At 36.9% G+C, this 19,809-nt stretch overlaps 1 protein-coding gene across 2 annotated transcripts in view; it reads left to right on the top strand.

Annotated features, from left to right (window-relative positions):
• LOC145674576 (elongin-B-like) overlaps positions 1-14,919 on the top strand; it is an 83,202-nt gene extending 68,283 nt beyond the window's left edge. For both annotated transcript variants that reach the window (XM_081744765.1, XM_081744764.1), the window contains exons 3-4: positions 4,473-4,617; positions 14,432-14,919. In XM_081744765.1, coding sequence (XP_081600891.1) covers positions 4,473-4,617; positions 14,432-14,555 — 269 coding nt within the window. In that variant the 3' untranslated portion in view covers positions 14,556-14,919. The remainder of the gene's footprint in view (positions 1-4,472; positions 4,618-14,431) is intronic.
• The last annotated feature ends 4,890 nt before the right edge of the window (positions 14,920-19,809 follow it).

Raw genomic sequence — 19,809 nt, 5'->3', positions numbered from 1 at the left:
GGTGGAATTAAAAAAAAAAAATAAAATAAAAATAACCAGAGTATGTTAACAAAAGATCAACATATTTAGAATACCTTGCAATTGTGTCCTACCTTATCCAGTTCCCAAGGGCGCCGATCCTGGGGGGCCGAGGGGCTATGCCCCCCCAAAGCTCATGTGGGCCCCCTATTGTATTTGTGAATATACAATATTTGGCATAATTTGAGTGCAGTTTGTCTTAAAATCTTCATATATATGCCTTCTGCACCTGAATGCCCCACCCCCCAAATTTACAGAGAAATCGGCGCCCTTGCCAGTTCCCACCAGAGTATAATGCGCATGGAGACATCCCAATGACAAATCTTTGCAGGCACATTGAAGTTCAGTTTCCCTATAGTTTATTATTTTTCTGCTGTCCATAACCTACTTCTTTTCGTAGTTTTCTTGTTTGTAACTTCAAGTCTTTCTTCTTCGTATGCATATAAGCACTAACTTTTTCTTCGATAATATCTTCTCTGACCAACACTTGACTTCTGTTTTTGTCTGTATATACTGTATTTCTGTGTGTATGTACGCCTTTTTGCGTTTAACTAACAGCTTACGCCTTCTAGCGGTAGAACGATCAACTAACTATATGACGTAAATAGGAGGAGCTTCAAAAACTTAGTTAACACTTCGCTACGAGCATAAACATAAAAAGTCATTATTAACAGAATTGACCCAGCTTAAGAATAGAGGCGAGTGTGTGTGTGTAAGAAAATTCTGGAAAACACGTGTGATCTCCGTTTCCTGAAAAAAACAATAATGCATGACTAAATGTCGAAGTTTTCACAGACAGAGTTTAAATAAGGATCAAATACCAAAACCCATCACCTAACACGAATGTTTCGAACACAAGGTGATGCTTGTCTACGTCTGGTGGGGATAATTCACTACGAGTTCGTTCAAGGCGGTCGCAAACCATTAATGTCAACCTGTACATCGAACATTTGAAGCATAGTATGCCATTGTGTGCCACAAATTCCTTTCATTGGAAGGAGCTCTTCTGAAAAAAGAAAAAAATCTCCCTCTTTAACGATCCGGAATAAACTAGAGTTTTTTATGGGAACGAAGCAGTTTTTTTTTTAATTTTTATTTTTTTATTTATTTATTTATTTATTTTTTTTTTTTTTTTTTTTTTTAGTTTCCTGACCTGGAATCTAAATAAACTCTTTAATTAGTATGCTTCGAGAAAGAGAACCGCTCCTCCTAATTCGAGCACCCTTATTTCCATGAAAGTATTTTCGTAATGAAAAGACGTCGAATATTTCTAGTGATTCTTAGGTTTTGAAACCATTTTATTGTTTGAAAATCGAAATTGAATTTCAATCTTTGTAACGGATGTTTGATTTTAAAAACCGAAAAATTAGTTTGTTTTTTCAAAACCGAAAATCGATTTTCAGATATTCGATTTTTCAAAAAGCTGACAACCGAAAGTGTCATTAAATGTGAACAACACTACTCTCGCCTTTGGTACGAGTGGTCCTGCGTTCGATTTCTGGTGGAGACTTGGTCGGAAAAGTGTAGAAATCTTTTCAGCTCAGCTGTCCTTTGTGAGGTTTTTCCTGAGTTTAATTATTCACACCAGGCAAATGACGGCATGGTACCTAACATGAAGATCCAAGTTCCTTCCTTTCTTTCCCTTTTCCTCGGGTAATGGAATCGCTGAGAGACGTCATTTCTCATGTATAATGGGCTAAAGTGGCAATAGATGGCAGAAGCGCAGACATATAATTCCTATATACCACATCTTGTGAATTGTTATTGGCACCGAACTATGTTTTAGCACAAGGAAAGTTCGTTTTTTTTTTTTTTTTTCGACTTTCTCGATAATTGCACATGAGAATTTACATTAAGACATGTTGTTTAGTTCATCTCATTAATATATGTTTGGACAACGTTTAGTTGTAATTACTGGGGACAAGGAGGGGAAATCTCCCTCTGAAAAGAAACAAAAGTATCGCTGGGGGATGCCTTTAAACAGACGCGTGCTGGAAAATATAATGCTTTGATAATTTTTTTTTCTCAAATACACGTCATACATGTATAAGGCTTTTAACTCGCTTACTGATTACATTAAAAGTAATCCAACAAGATCGTGATATTGTTGTTAAATACTAACAATGTAAACAGAACTAACTAATCATGACGACTTTAATGACATTCTTGGGAAATGTTAGGATTAGTTGTCTGCCATTAATTCTAACGGCATTCTTGGGAAAAAGTCAGGAATAGTTGTCTGTCATGTAATTCTAATGGCATTCTTGGGAAAAAGTCAGGAATAGTTCTCTGCCATGTAATCCTAATGACATTCCTGGGAAAAGTCAGGAATAGTTGTCTGCCATGTAATTCTAACGGCATTCTTGGGAAAAAGTCAGGAATAGTTGTCTGTCATGTAATTCTAATGGCATTCTTGGGAAAAAGTCAGGAATAGTTCTCTGCCATGTAATCCCAATGACATTCCTGGGAAAAGTCAGGAATAGTTGTCTGCCATGTAATTCTAACGGCATTCTTGGGAAAAAGTCAGGAATAGTTGTCTGTCATGTAATTCTAATGGCATTCTTGGGAAAAAGTCAGGAATAGTTCTCTGCCATGTAATCCTAATGACATTCCTGGGAAAAGTCAGGAATAGTTGTTTGCCATGTAATTCTAATGACATTCTTGGGAAAAATATCAGTAATAGTTGTCTGTCGTGTAATTCTAATGGCATTCTTGGGAAAAAGTCAGGAATAGTTCTCTGCCATGTAATCCTGTAGACACAAGTTTCTGATCGATATTTACTTGTAACTGTTGGATCACTTGAATGGATCAACTAAAGATTAATTTCAAGTTGGAGAAACTATTTTCTGTCTTGTGTGCATACGATCTGAGAATAATCCCTGTCCGTTCTGAAGAAATTCCTAAAACATTTGGGGTAAAAGAAGACTGTCCGTGTTCGTGAACGGGAAGATTCTCTGCCATAATAATATATTTATCTTTGCCGAGACTGAAAAGTTTTTCGTATTGTAGAGGTGTCCGTTAAGGGAGATTTCATTGTACTCAATAAATGTACCTATAATTGTATAAACTCTTTCGCTAAATTTGTCATCAGATAGGAAGAAAATACGAGGAGTATCTTAAAGTTTTAATTATCATAGTAAAAATCAGGACACAGGGATTGTTGTGATTTGTTGTTGTTAACCCCTCTCTATGTAGTCACCATCCAAATTTCCCCCAGTGTTCCTTCACTTTACGAATACCGTCATTGTAGAAATCTGTACACTGTGCTTTAAAATCACTCTTCCATCTCGTGAATGACATCATCTATGTTGTCAAAATGGCGACCACGCAACGGATTCTGCACTTGAGGAAACAAGAAAGTCACTGGGTGCGAGGTCGAGAGAATAAGGTGGATGCTGCAATACCTGGAAGCCAACGCCCTTGCTTTGTCGACAGCAACTTGAGACGAATGAGCTGGTGCTTCTGGAAATGTGTCAGCAAACGAAGAGCCCAGTGCGCAGATACCTTAGACATGTGACGTTCGTCATGGATAATTTTCTACACGCTACCATAACTGAGACCAGTCTCATTCATAATCGTTTGGAGGGTTACACGTCTGTCTTCGAGGATTAAACACTCTATTTTCTTCACAGTGGCCGCATCGTCCGTTAGGGATGGTGCTTCAAATCTTGCGTCATCTGTGAGGGACATATGACCAGTTTGAAATTTTCTTTTCCATTTTACAATGGTGTCATAAGATGGACAATCATCGCCATATACAGCCTTCATTTCGCCAGGCATTATTACCCTTAAAATGTAGGGACTTTATCACACTGCGAATCTCAATCATATCCATCTTGCACTTTGGTCACTTTTGGCACACCCTGTAAAAAATAACAATCATTAGGAGCTAATTCTCTTAACATCTCGCTCATAAGAACCAAACATAACACTGACAAAATTTCATCATCATATCTTAACTTCCTGGTGATAATTAAAACTTTACGATACATCCTCGTATATAAGAAGAAAAGAAAATTAAAGGGCAGAGAAGTAACTGTCAGACTCTAGTTTAATTTTTTAGTTTAACATCTCAGGGTAGTAGCCTGAAAGAGACGAATTATCAATGAAAGCTAATGATTGTAATGGCAAATTAAATTTATTTTTGTTCTCTCCCACCGGGAATGGAAGCCGGAACTACGTACACACGCTAGCCACTGAACCAGCGGGGAGGGCTCTATCAAAATCCAGATGGGTACCATATTAGAATGTAGAGTTCATCATACAATAATATGCACTGTGGTAATGCCCGATTAGACGCTCCAGAGCTACTTCTGTCCTTTTTCCCTTCCTGCTTCTTGTACCGAAAGAGTCTGTATCTTAACTTTAGTGTTAGATGTTGATATTTTAAAAGTATATTTACCAAACTTTCAGTATTCCACAAATGAATTAATTGTGACTTCCGTGCTTTACAGACCTTCTGCAGATAGCTCCAGAAAATCAGCAACTTTTCAACAAAGATAATCAGGTAATGGAGGACGACAAGATTCTCCAGGATTACGGCATTATTTCCAGTGTGGCCAAACCACAGTTTCCAGCTCTTGTGGGACTTGCCATTCGGTACAGTATCAGTCAATTATTATTTCACTATGGGTCTGTAGCTGTATAGTTTTATATCTGGGTTTGTAGTAACTCAGTTTAGGCGAAAATAAGAAAATTCTCTAACCTCATATTCAGAGGTTAGTATTGGGGTTGATGCATAAGTTGGTGCAGTTATTATATTTTCATTCTGCAGTTCCGGTTATTCAAGTACAAGTACAACATAGACATAACATTAACATATTCTACGAGTGTAACAATATATTGCATACATTTTACTGTCACTCACATTAACTCACAATCACTCCGTGATGTATTCACCTCCACTATCTATGACTTGCCAACGTTCAGGTAGCAGTTCAATGCTTCGCCTGTGGAACTGTTTTGGTTTTGACTGGAAGAAATCTGTTAGCCATTGGTCAAGAGAAGCTTCATCAGGAAACACTTGCCCCTGAATGTGGTTAGAGAGAGAAAGCGGAAAAAATGGAAATGCTAACATTCGCTGCACTGAATCCTCGGTTAAACTCGAAGAGTAAAATTTGACGGAAATTATCACTTTTCTCAACTTGACATTCTATATTAGTTCGTCTGAAACATATACAATAATACGTTCACAATCAAGAAAACCTGTGTTTCACAACACATAAACTCAAAACAACGGAATAAAGATAAACAATCGTTTCACGCCGCATTGTTGCCAACCCAAACGAATACCGCACGAACTTATGCATCGACCCAATACAATGGAAGTTGAAAATAATAATAATATTGGAAAAATAGACTAGCTTACAACAGCTACAAAAATATTGGGCTAGAAGTACTTAAAATCAGTGGCTCTAGTATAAAAGACGAAGTCAAAAAAAAGAAAAAAATATAATTATATAAATGGACATTGTTCTCATAAGATTTGTGAATATACAAATATAAAATTAAAATAATTAATGTGTAATAAAAGTTTCTCAACGAAAGAATCTCGCAAGTACTGGTAATTGATTTCATAAACTAAGTAATATACAATATCGGTCAAAAGTTTAAACTCTCTTTTGGATTTGGTAGAAATGAATAAATAGCAGAAGTGTTATGTTCCAAATAGCATTGAAACAGTTTTATATTGACAAAGAAAACTACACTTTCACCGTAACAGTGTAGCATGTACGGGTTATGCGTTTCTATTGCCAATTTTTGATTCTTCGAAATATCCTAATTTTGCCTGGATCACAGTTGCACATATCATTCTTGCTATTAAGTTCTTTAAAGTTCTGGGCGCAATCTTAGTCCAACAAGTTTGCAAAGCTTCCCACAGTTGATCCTAATTAGTACACGACACTTTTCGAAAATTTAGGCCCAATTCATCCCATAGCATTACGATAGAGTTGAGGTCAGAAGATTGAGGGGGCCAGTCCATGTATTGCGATAGGTTTCGCCTTTCTTTTTTCGCAATGTAGTTTCTACACAATTTCTATGCATGTTTTGGATCATTATCGTGCTGGAAAATAAATCCAGTACCCATGATCCGCTGCCCACATGGAAGCATGACGCTCCAAAATGCTGTGATAAAGTTTTTTTATCATCACTTCCTCAATCGTACGAAATCTTCAAGTGTATTGCCGGCAAAACAACCGCAAACCATAATGGAGCCTCTCCCATGCTTCACAGTGGGCATAACGCATGCGGTGCCATGCGTTCGCCAACCAAACGACGAACATACTGCCTACATTTGTTCCCCACAATTCAAATTTTGATTCGTCGTTGAACAACACTTCGGACAATTGTTCCAGAGACCAGTTTCTGTGAATCCTCTGGCGCTTATTTTGAACACAGATGAACTTGTCCTCGCTTTTGGACGTTACTCTCGGTCTCCTAGATCGCTAGCGGCTTTTATTTTGCCCAGTCTCTCTCTGTCGTTTTAAAGTTGTTACAACAGCCGTCTGAGATGCCTTAGATTTAGATGTGATTTGTCGAGTCGAATAGCCTTCCTTATGTAGTGCAACAATAACAGCACGTGTTTCCACACTTAGCTCTGAATTGTGGCCCTTTTATGTAATAAAATAAAACCAATTGTTAATATTTCTTGATAGTCATACTTAACGACACTTCCTGCAAAGTAACGCATTTTTTATCTATTCTGCAAATATGTTATGTACATAAACATCACACAAAATAAACATGGAAAACACCAGATACAGCAAATTTTACATACAATTTACTTTCAGTTCAAATTAATAAAAGTTCGTAATTGCGTTACACCTACCTGTAAATTAGCATTGCCAGATAGTTTCGTTCGTTAAGTCATCAGTGGCAAAATAAAAGGATAATGAAGCACTAGCAAATAGTTTTACTTTGAGGAAATATTGTACAACATTTGCTGCTATTAATCTTCCGTGTGTTCTACTCTGCAGTCAGAATTATTTACTTAAACATTGCGAATTCGAATTCCGGACAAATGAGTTTAAACTTTTGACCGCTACTGTAAGTATCAAATAGTTATCGTTTTATTTGGTTGCGGAACTGGGCGACAATGTAAATAGAAGGAAGAATCTATATATATTGTGCTAGCTATGAATATAAAATTAGAAAAAAAAGTGAATAAATAATTTGCATGTTTCATTTCCAAATGGAACTATCAGTTTAAAATTATATGAAAGGACTAAAACCAATAGAATGTGCCAATATACTCACGGTTTGGAATTAGCAACACTAATATTTCCGACAAGGATGCTTTATATAGTTTTTCAAAGGGGGTTCAAAATTTGATTAAGGGGTATTCCTTATCCCTTCCCTCCCCGTGGTAATCCGAACTCTGATTGTACGATGGGTGTAAACCATTTTGCTGGGGAAACGAGAAGTGAAGAAATGGGAAAGAAACATTAAATAACAGTGAATTAATTGTGCGTTACTGTTTTTCTGTTTTTCAATAAAGCATGTAGCGAAAGTGTTATTTTATTTCTCTGTTTTCTGAAATATATATATGAATGCATTTCAGGATGTTTACTAGAAACGAAATGTCCTTCAAATAATATACATACGGTGTTTAATATACTTTTTTTTTTTTTTTTTTTTTTTTTTTAATAAAATAACTAGTCTTTGCTTAGCTGGGGGCTTCGCCACCAGAGCACCGCGTAAGTCACCCTACGGTCCCGCACCTCTTAAACTCACAATTCTACCAACTTTCAAGTTTATTTTCATATTTCAACTAGACAAGATACTGTATCCCAAGGAAACACCCATTTAAATAACATGTAGATTTTTCATTTCCCCTTTAAGCCCCCTAAATACTAAAAATATTCATTTTTGCCAATTTTTTCTATGGGTTACTCCCGAAAAGCTACAATCATGTCACATTTCATCATTGTAGCCCTTCAGGAAGTACTCAATAAACAACATGGAGAAGATTTTTCAGTTCCCCATAAAGCCATTCTAAAGTTGGAAATTTTTATTTTTAGTGATTTACTTAGATAAAGCTAACGAAAACGTACAATCATATCGTATTTCAAGTTTATATTACAATTACAATTACCTAAAACGTGAGATTATAGGTCCAAAAAAGGCTCATTTATAATAAGGGGAATTTCTTCGTCGCCCCTTTAGACCCATTTAGACATTAAAATATTCACTTTTGGCAATTTTCCACTTCAACCGGAAGTACCCGTTATTTTATGTCAGTGAGTTCATGTAATTTTATATATAGTTAGGATATCTGGCAGACAAACAAGAAACTAAGGATGCAACCAGTTGATCCTACAAAGCCTTCAAAAGATATCAGGCGAACTTCGTTTTCATTTCTTCGTAAGACTAAAGATTCCATATGGTTTCTGGCTTATTCTAGCATATTTGTTTAGTAGATAGAAACATTACCATTATGGAAGGGTTTGTCGATTTTTCCTCCTCCCTACAGGTTTCGAGTAATTCGAGTTTCCTAAATTTTTCACCAAATGGCTCGCAAGTCGTCTGCCATTATGACGCCGTTGTTGTCTCAACACCCGAGACCTAAAGCTCTCTTGTGTCTTCGACGCGGGAGACCAGGGTTCGATTCACAGCAGGAGCTAATGTGGTTCGGATCTCACATTAAGCTGTAGGTTCACATTTCCTATGGCTTTGGTGTTGAAAGAGAGCCTAAATTCCAATTCAACACCTGAGACTCGAAGGGGATTTTGTGTCGATTACCTTGAATTTTCCGATTTTTCTGTGGAAATATCTTAGAATCAGTATATGGATCTTGATAATGGTGAAAGGAAGTCAGTATAATCGAATCTAGAAGGATAAGGTATTTTGGGTTGGCAAGGAGAAAAGTTCAGATACATTAACACCAGTATTAGCGTAGTTAGTAGGGACTATAGATTCACCCACTATACTAGTAGAAATTAAAAATGGAATATTTAAGTTTAACGTCCCACGTTATTCCCTTTATGCTAAGGGAGACGGATGATTAAGGCAAGTGAACGATAGTGGAAGATTCGATAGAATAAGAATGTGGGAGCAAACGGGAGTACCTCGGGAAAACCCACGGACACGATATTATCCACCACAAACTTACTTGGCCGTGAATCGAACCAAATACCCCACTACCACTGAGCCACCGTAACCCTCTAAGATAAATTCATTATTTGCTTTTTAGAGTTTGAATTCGCCAATATTTAAATTTGAGATAATATTCCTTTCCAATATTCTATGTTCGTGTGAGTAGTTACAGTAGTCCCGAAGATTCAGCCTAATGTGGACTGAAAGGTGGCCGAGTTTGTGAAAATGCCGGGTTATCGGGAATGGGATTAAAAAAGAATAACTACGAGTGTTTTCTCAGAAAATACAATACTGTACTTGTATGTATTGGTTGCTTGAGAATACAACAGAGAATAAACTACCCAATTGCTCTTAAATAAAGGAAAAATACGTACTTCATGAAAGCATAAAGCTTTTACTATGTACCAAAATGAAAATTAATGAATACACACTGTACAGTAATTTACGTGATAATACAGACCTCAGAAAAATACCCGCCAATGATCTTGAACGGGTCTGAGCCTAAGGTTTTTCACCCTGCCAGGGTGTGGCCGAGTTATCCGCACCGACGGGTTATCGAGCGCCGAGATTTAGAGACCTACCGTATTTGCTGTGTGCAATTTCGTTTCTTCATAATTAGAGGCAAGTCAAACGACTTATTTTTTTCTTCTGGTCTACATATGGTTATTGTATACCAGCAGAAAAAAGTACCCCGTTTGACTTCTTTTAAATAAAATATATCTTGCTTCTTCTGCTATATGGCTTATTGCACAAAGAAACTGAGTCACCTTTTCATAATTCTGAGAAAAACAGCAAACTGTAACAGATAAATGTATCATTTTTGGCTCAAAGATAAAGCATAGCGAAAGTGCAATTTTGAAACCCTTAGTGTGCCCCCTTGTACTTCGCTGCTAGAGACAGTGGGAATGAAAAAGTAGTGACTCCGGTATCTTTCTGCAATAAAAGTAAAAACTGTGGGAAATAAGGCGAGAAATGCCCTACAAACGCTTGTTGTTGAGGCTTTACCATAAGTTAGGTTATATAATTATGACAGAAAATTATCGATTTGTCAACGAATGACAGTACACTTACCTAATATCCTACAAATGCTCGTTGTCGTGACCTGACCACGTGAGTTAGGTTAGGTTATATTTTCTATAGAAAATTATCGATTCGTTAATGAATGACAGTACAATGCATTTTCGGGACTGTATTGTTGGTGTTTCAAGTACAATAATGTAGAGCTCATACATGCATACGTTATTCATCATCTGAGTCTGCTTCATTGTCGCCTCTAGTTGACCACTCAAAAATCTCCTCATAAAATCCTTTGACATTGTTAGGTACATACAACAAAGCAGTTTCTATATCCTTCAGTTTAGCAAACTTGATCGGCATGCGAGCAACTGGGAACGCACATGGGGAAGGAAGTACAATTCGTACACCTTTGGACAGGCAGAAGGTGTGAGGCGTCAAACCTTTATTGAATTCTGACACTTTGATAGTACCCTTATGTTCCGTACAGTACTCAAAGTATTGATACTTAGAAATCTGAAAATACTGCCTATTCTTGTAGGAACACATGGTAGTTTCCACATAAGGCACTTTTTTGTAGACATGTGGCCACCACGTTGTGAAATCAGTAATGTCATTAGTGTCGATAAGTTTGACAGTATTTTGACTGCTACGAGTTGCGTTACAAATTAGCGTGCACAGTTCGTACAATGTATAAATACGGCTGCAATGTCTAATAGGATGTCGAATAACATTAAACGTCCCGTCGCATGGAACATATGAGTGACCTCTGAGTGGAAAATGATGCACCATCTTCTGAAATCGTCCAGTGTCCGTTAATGCTAGTAGAATGCGACACAATTTTGTCCAAGACAATTGTCCGACAAAAAGAAATGCAATTCTTATACACTAAGAGGCACATAATCGGCAATATAATCTAATAGGAAAGACGCCATGGCATTTGGTCCTTTTCCTGCTTGTCCTTCATGATACAGGTAAAACTGAGAATGTCCTGTTTTCCTGTTATACACACGAAACGTATTTACTGTCAGCTGCCCCAAATAGAACATGTCTTGTACAGCAACTTTTGGTAAGTCTAGATTTTGCATGAAATCAAAACAGAGCTCCATTGTATCTTCCTTAGAACGAGACAACGTTTAGATTCCTTCAGTGGTGTGTAGAACTTGTTGGCTTGTCTATTATGTACCATTAATTCGGTAGCAGCAACTGTTTTTACATTGTCATTTAAGAGTACACTTCATTTTCTTTATGGGTTCCTCACAGAAACCACACGTGTCTACCTGGGGCTTCCCAAAACTAAACACAAAATTTTCCTTAAAATACTAGTAGTAGAAGCTGTATTTTATTGTGGATGTAGGGGACAGTTCGAACATCTTTTGAATTGATACGTTTTCATTGAGGTACTTGATGTCTGAATAGTGTCCACGTTTAGTTGGAAAAGAAGTTACCTGTTCACGTACTGTCTCTATATCTTTAGCCTTAATCATATTTCCACTTTTCCTCTGTCCGCGCATATCATGAGGTATTTTGCCGTCTAATAGTAACATCTGCAAACGCCTTATTCTTTTCTCTGACACATCATAAAGTCTGCAAAACGCCCCACGACAAACTTGTATTTTCTTACTTTCCAGTAGTACGGTACATGGTACATAAACGACTTTTCACGTAATGAAGCATCTTCTTGGCGTGGACGATGTGTCTTCACATTTTCAACATGAATCATTCTCTGCAAATGTATATCCTGTTCATTTTTCCTTTGCATTCTATATAGTACTTCAAACACTACAAGTTTCTCGTCATCGTTGAATTGTTCGTAACATTTTCTTGGGCACTTAACAAGGCAACCACTCTCTTTTTGCAGGGGTTGTAATGCCCCTATAGTTCACACATTCTTGTCCACGCACCCTTGCACTTCTAATCACATTTCTGGTATATGTTTCACGCCTTTCCGACGCTTTTTTGACTACTAACACGAATATCATCCTGCATATCTGTCATACACGTAACCAAACAGCACACAACAATTTACACTGCTCTGTACTAACATATGACCTCTACAGACAACTGCTACAGACGAGCTGTACTTACGGAAATCACTCATCACTTGTTTCAAGGTTGCCAAGTTTATTTTTCACAGGTTTTTCTCTTTCTCCGTACAAAGGAACCAGTGCCCGTCCCTACAGAGTAGCCATGTTTATTGCAGAAAGGGCCTCGAGTCAGTGACTTAGGTACCTTTCTGCACTAAAGAATAGTGTCTGATAAAGCCAAAGTGTTAGTTGGCGAAACTGTCACACGTATGCAGTTTTTTAGTGTGAATATATTGTTTTGCTCAGCAAATAGTTTGTTTGTGTTTAACTAAATAATAATTTTCACTGTGCATTTTCTTGGCTATACGCTCATGCGACTGACGTCCTTTCTGCACTAAACGATGTGTCTGTAATTGGGGAAGTCAAAAATACCAGTAACTCTGATACCTCAGAAATGTGACTTAGGTCCCCTTCTGCAATAAGCCATTCTATATATATTAATAAAATTAACCAGCAAAAGATCTTTTATTTATTTAAGAGTGTTTACCTTGAACTAAAAGAGGAAGAGAGATTTTGAACACACATTAGGACTTTCATTCAATTCTTGTTTTGTGTTTCTCTGCTGGTCCACACCCAGGTTGATTTGAGATATTGAGCGGGCCACTACAAGATATAAAGGGAAAGGAAAGTGTGAACACAAGACAATACTCCTGTTTTTTCTGAAAACAAAAAGGGAAAAAGAGATGGCTCACTGGAGTCAGGAGAAATAAAAACATGGTGTGTGTGTGTAGGTAGTAATGATAATTTCCTAATGTTTTCTGAGAAATTAAAAAAAGAAAAAGGGTTCAAATTGACCATTTTCTATAAAACGTGGAGGGGGGCTTACCACACTATTTTTCAGGAGACACAAGTTAAATGTAAAGTTCTGTTACAGTGTGCCTTGTTTCCTGCTACATTCTTTAATTAAGAACAAATATGAAATCATTAAGTTACCTAGTCTAACCTTAACTCATAACCTGTCTTAACACACTGTTATTCCAATACTTTTTTCTTAAAGTTTCAATGCTGTTACTTCCAGCCTGGCCTAACCGACTTGCTTACCATCGCTGACGTGGAAGGACATTGAGTTAATGCTGTATTGCGATTTAGCGCACATTTCTGAACTTCCTCAGCTCTATGGCTTTTGTTTACTCACACACTATATTATTTAATAATTTCTATTATACTTCCGCCATTGTTACTCTCTGCCTGGCCCAACCCACTTGTTTCACCTCGCTGATCTGGAAGCATGTGGAGTTAATCCTGTGTTGCAATTTAGCGCACGTTTCTGAACTTCGCCAGCTGTGTGGTTTTTGTTTACACACACACTATATTATTTAATAATTTCTATTACACTTCCGCCACTGTTACTGCCGGCCTGGTCCAACCCACTTTTTTAACCTTGCTGACCTGAAAGGACATGAAGTTAATGCTCTGTTGCAATTTAGCGTAGATGCCTGAACTTTCCCGATCAGTTATGACTTTTGCTTATTGGCATGTGAGTATGGCTTTGTTTCCTAGACGTGACTACAGCTGTGTACTTTCAAGGGCATGAAGTCACCAGCAGCCAACAACAGGCAGATGTATTCTGTTTAGATGGTAGTTCTATGTCATTGAGGACGATTCATACAGCGTCACGACTATAGTTTCGATACTGATTGTGTTTTCATAAGATACATATTTTACAGTGTTGTTCTCAACTCTGTGTATATAAAATCCGTAGTCAGTTACAACATAGCGTATTTCTTGATATAAGTTAAATAGTAATTAGTATATTAATGAGCATACTAAGGTGCTCAATTCTTATTCTAGTAAACAACATGTCGACGGCGAAAGTGCAAAAACCTAATAACTCATCAAAACTAAACTTTTCAGGAGAGCAATAAAACCGTTTTGCTTTCAATTTTCTCTACTTAGAAGCACTATTATAGTTCGAGATAATACTTTATTAATCCTTTCAAGTATTATCTCGAATTACAACAGTTTCCAAGTAAAAAAAAAAAAAAAAAAAAAAAAAAAAAAAAAAAAAATTGAAAGCAAAACGGGTTTGCTCTCCTGAAAAGTTTGGTTTTGATGAGTTACAAGGTTTTGCACTTTCGACGTCGATATAAGAGACCGACTTTTCTTTTAAAATATTTTCGTTACAATTTTTCAGGAAATCAGATGTTGGGTTAACTGAGTTACTCCGCTTGATAGAAGAAGGGGTAATAATTTTGTGACTTTCTTTTTCTTTTCAGATTGGACAATGGCGAATTTGAATCTTTGGATATCACCCTGTCTCACCCGTCTCCTCCTGAGCTACTTAATGTGATGAAATCTCAAGAAACATGTGACCATGATTCCTTCCGATTTGCTTTTTGAAAATTTGAACAAATTTTTGTGCTTCTATTCAATTCGTAAAAGAAAACCATGCCTTTTCTTAAAATTTAAGCTATTTATACTTCCAAGATTAAAGTTTAGTTCTTGAGTTCATAAAAGACTGCTGAAATAAATTTTGATTTTTCGTGTTTCTCTGTGGATATCATTGAATTATTGGTTTAATCATCTCTTGCTTGTATTTTTTTAATTGTACAGATTTAACTAATATATAATTTGAATTAGGAAAAAAGAAATGGTTTTCCGAATTCTATTTACTATCATGTTTTTGTGTACACAGAATATAGTTAATTTATAGAAACAAAATCATTCTTATGTATTTATACACAATAAATAGTATGAAAATGTATTTCGCTATTTTAATTTTTTTGTTATTATCTGGCAATCAAAACCACATTCACAAAGTAGTTATGTATTTTGAGACTTAAAAAATATAAAACGATAATCATGCCTGTTGTGCTTTATGGTTGCCAAACATGGTCGCTTACTCTGAGGGAAGAACGTAAAATGAAAGTATCTGAGAACAAGATTTTGGGACGAATATTCGAACCAAAGAGGAACGAAATGGCGAAAGGCGGAAACTTCACAACGAGAACTACATAATTTATACCGTTAAGCGAACATTGTTAGGTTCACGTTAAGTAGGCTCAGGTAGGCAGGTCATGTAGCAAGAATGGAAGAAAGTAGGAACGCTTTCAAAGTTTTAACTAGAAATCCAATCGGAAAACGACCATTAGGAAGATCTAGATGCAGATGGGAGGACAATATTAAGATGGATCTCACAGAAATAGGAATGCAAAATAGAAACTGGATCCAGCTGGCTAAGGATAGAAGTCAGTGGAGAGCTTTTGTTAACGCGGCATTGAACCTCCGGGTTCCATAGGCCATAGAGTTAGTTAATTAGTAATTGTTTGGCAAGTATTGCCATGACGGAAAGGTTTTGTTTGTATACATATGAAGAATATACCGAACTTGCCGGCGTATACGACGCACTTTCTTCCTTTTGTAGTAACTACAAACATGGAATTCATCTTATATGCCAACACAGAGATTTTTATTATTTCAAACAGTAAGTATTGAAATGAAATTTTTAAGTTTTACATCCCACAGTTATGCCGGTTAGGCTAAAAGAGACGGTGATGATGAGAAATGAATGAAATAGTGGAATAAAGAAAGTGGGAGGAAACGGGAGAACCCCAAGAAAAAAACCCACATGGTATTTGTCTACCATAGAGACCACTTGGCGTGGGCTGGGATCAAACCAAGGACCCCTTTCAGTAAGTATTCCTGATTCTGTGTTGTTTGATGTCTTCCTTGGGGACTGCGATAGCTCAGTGGTAGACGTTTACTTCTAGTGCGTGGGGTTTGTGATTCGATTCTAGTTTGTACCAAGCCGAGTTTGTAGCAGACAAATACCATGTGCAAGAGTTTTCTCGGAGTTCTGTTGTTTCTTCCAACTTCAATCTCATCACCAGCGTCTCCTTTAGCCTAGACGGCAGAGTCGTGTGACGTAAAATTGAAAGATTTCATTTTATTTTGATGTCTTCTTTGTTTCCTTACGGTATACAACAGCATTCCAGGTACATACAGTTCAGTGACTCAGTAAGTGTTTTTCCGATGCAAGCGTATTATTTACCATTTCTTATAGTATGTGTATTTTTCTCTGGACATGAACATGCGCTAGAGACATTCCTAAACACGCGAGCGATTCTATTATAATATCTATAATATATTATTAAGTCCAGTTTTTTGTTTGTTGTTGTTTTTATTGCCAACTTAATAACTCTTAAACCATCCGATCGCGATCTCAATCAAATTTCCAACTTAGATAATGTTCGGGCCTGAAAAGTTTTTTAGCATTTCACTTTGACAGTGCAACTTAGAGGAGGGGAAGGGGGAGATATATTTTTAAAAAATGAAAATGAAAGCGACTGCCTTTGTGATTTAATAACTCTTGAACCACCCGGCCGATTTCGATCAAATTTTCCACATATATATATATATAAAGTTTGGACCTGGAATGGTTTTGGTCATGTCATTTTGACGGTGCAACTTAGGGGAGGGGGAGGAGGAGTAATGATCGATCGAAAATGACTGACATTAGTGTCAAATCCATAGTTTTCGGGGTCGCTGAGATGAACAGTGACACTTTCTATGGAGTTTAAAACGAAATTCATCCACATAACTTAGTGAAGGTGACACACACATATATATATATATATATATATGATTGCCAGTTTAAATGCATGCCACTAAAAACAAAAGTAGCATATTTCACGGGTACCAAACACATAAAATAAGTAGTTGTGCATTTAAAATTTTTATTTTAACCCAATAAAGCGGGTAATCATGCTACTATATTATAAAAAAAGGAAGTCACTATGTTTGTAACTTTGTACCTCTTGAACCACCTGATCGATTCCGATCCAACTTTCAACATAGATATGGTTCAGACCTGGGATGTTTTTTTTTTTTTTTTTTTTTTTTATCATTTCACTTTGGCGGTGCAACGTAGGGGAGGGAGATATATAAAATTAAATAAAACTAAATAACTCTTGACCCACTCTACCGATCTCGATCAAATTTTCAACATAGATATGGTTCGATCCTGGGAAGTTTTTTATCGTTTCATTTTGACAGTGCAACGTAGGGGAGGGGGAGGAGGGATATATATATATATATATATATATATATATATATATAGTGACAATGGGGTAAAGAAAACGCTCATTATCATCATGTGTTTAGCGATGTTGAGCAAGCAAACGGGCGAAGATAATGGAGCCTTGATTTTTGTTGTTTTTTCTCAGTATTTCTGAATCTTACCCATTGAATGAACGTTGTTGACGAGATTTTTTTTTTATCACAATCTGTTTGCTCTGCCAATTCTCTGGTCATTTGATGAGGGTTTTTCTGAAGAAGGGATTCTATTGCTCTTCATCGATTTCAGTTTGTTGACTGGTGTGTGATTCTCGTTGAGTTCAAAATTAGATTTTTGGAAGCTCGAGAACCAATGGTGGAAGGTATTTCAAGGCATTGCTCTTTCTTTGTACACAGAAGAAAACTCACGAGCAGTTTCCGCGAAATTAACACCTTGATTAAGTACACAAAGCAAATGGTGTCGGAAATAATCAATTTTGTACACTTGGCATTCCATTTTAAGGATCTGAAAAGACACAAATGTCAGTAAAATTTAAAAAAAAATTCAAACACGCTATCTTGTAGAGCAAATAATTATGTTTTAAATAATAAAATATTTATTAATGCACTTTAACTCGTCATGTATATTTAAATTTGAAGAAAAAATGCCCTCATGAGTTATTCCTCTACCCAATAGAAATCATCCTAATTGCTACCATATTTATTTTAAACTAGAGAATATTACCCGCTTCGCTGGGTTGAAATAAATAATTTAAATGTACATCTTTGTATGTCACCGTTCATCTCAGCGACCCCAAAAAATGTGGATTCAGCACAAATATCGCTCATTTTCTATGATTTTTTATATATCTCTTCCTCCCCCTCCCTCAAGTTGCGGGTTTGAATTTGGATTTGAACAGGATCGAAAGTATCACTGTTCATCTAAGGAACACAGAAAACTATCAATTCGACAGTGATAGTGGCCATTTTCGATCATTTTTATATATTTCTTTCTCCCCCTCCCCAAGTGGCGGGGCTAATTTTGGGTTTAAACCGGATCGGAAATATCACTGTTCATCTGAATGATCATGAAAACTATGGATTCGACACTAATATTAGTCATTTTCGATCATTTTTAAATGTTTTTGTACCCTTTTGTAGCATTTCAATAGATAGATAAAATAAATAAAATATACGGCAAACGAAGCTAGTTATCTTTTCACTATTACTTGGTTGTTTCGAATTACACTCTTGTCTATAATAATGGGTATGTAACCGAATGATTCTTACAGAATCAATTCAGAGGGGTACAGCACTCAGTTCTAGAACGCTCATCCCTGGTGCGAGGGGCCACTGATTTGATCTTCATGTCATAGGAAATGAAATGAAATCTTTAAGTTTTACGTCCCACGATTATGCCGTGTTGGCTAAAGGAGACGGTGATGATGAGAAAGGAATGAAGTAGTGGAATGAAGAAAGTAAGAGGAAACGGGAGAACCCCGAGAAAACCTACGCACACGTTTTTGTAGTACAAATCTCACTTGACGCGAGCTGGGAACGAACCAAGGACCCCATGCACCAGAAGTGAACGCTCTACCACTTCGCCACCGTGGCTCTTCCACGTCACACGAGTTTGTGTTGGACAATATCGTATCCGTGGATTTTATCCGAGTTCTCCTGTTTCCTCCCACATTCTCATTCCACCAATTTTGTTAATTTAACCCTCTTCTTTAGCCTAAAGGGTAGTAGCATGGGACGAAGCTACAACTAAAAATTTCATTTCACTTACAGAACCGATTGAGAAAATTCAGTTGAAAAACTACCTTGAATAGTGTTGGCATTATCAGTTGTTTTTCTCCCCTTCAATAACTTCAATTCTGTGTGCTTAATAGGGGGGAAGCTGGCTCAGCGGTAGAGCGCTTATCCCCGGTTCTATCCCCATCCAAGTAATTTAGTGCTGAACAACATCTTGTCTGTCGATTTTCTCAGGGTACGCCAGTTTCCTCCCATATTCTCATTCCACCAATTCTTCTATCATTCACTTGCTTCAATCATCGTCTCCCTTATCCCAAAGGACAATCGTGGGACGTTAAACTGAAAGATATGTGCTGAGTAAAATATGTGCGAAGTTAAATAATTCTATATATGTAACATATATACATGATTATAAAATAGCAAGTATTTCCTGCAATGATTATACTGAATATCAGAAATTCAGAGGGAAACATCACTGAAAACCCAAAAGCCACGACATGGTTTTGGGACATGGGAACAGGGGTAGGGTACAAATTCAGTTTCACCGCCATTCTGACGAAAAAAATAATCCGTTTCGGTAGGAAGATAGGACCACGGGAGAAGAGGAAATGAGGTGAAGCCTAAGCTCTATGGCTGTGCTGACGCACTCAATCCTAGCGAAGTAGGATGGGTTCGTCCGTCTTCTAGTAACACATATAAAAGAATGACCAATATTTTGTCAAAGACGAGAAGACTCCGCAGTAGAATTTCTAATCATTGTTTGTTTGCGAGCTCACATTCAATTGTTCTACTTCAATGTTGTAGAACGCTAGAGCCACCGCTAAAATTATCGTATATTTTCTCA

This window comes from Thermobia domestica, chromosome 17 (assembly GCF_964235325.1).
Source record: "Thermobia domestica chromosome 17, izTheDome1.hap1.1, whole genome shotgun sequence".
Taxonomy (NCBI): Eukaryota; Metazoa; Arthropoda; class Insecta; order Zygentoma; family Lepismatidae; genus Thermobia; species Thermobia domestica.
The sequence above is the reverse complement of the archived record's forward strand: the minus strand, read 5'-3'. Positions and strand labels throughout refer to the sequence as shown.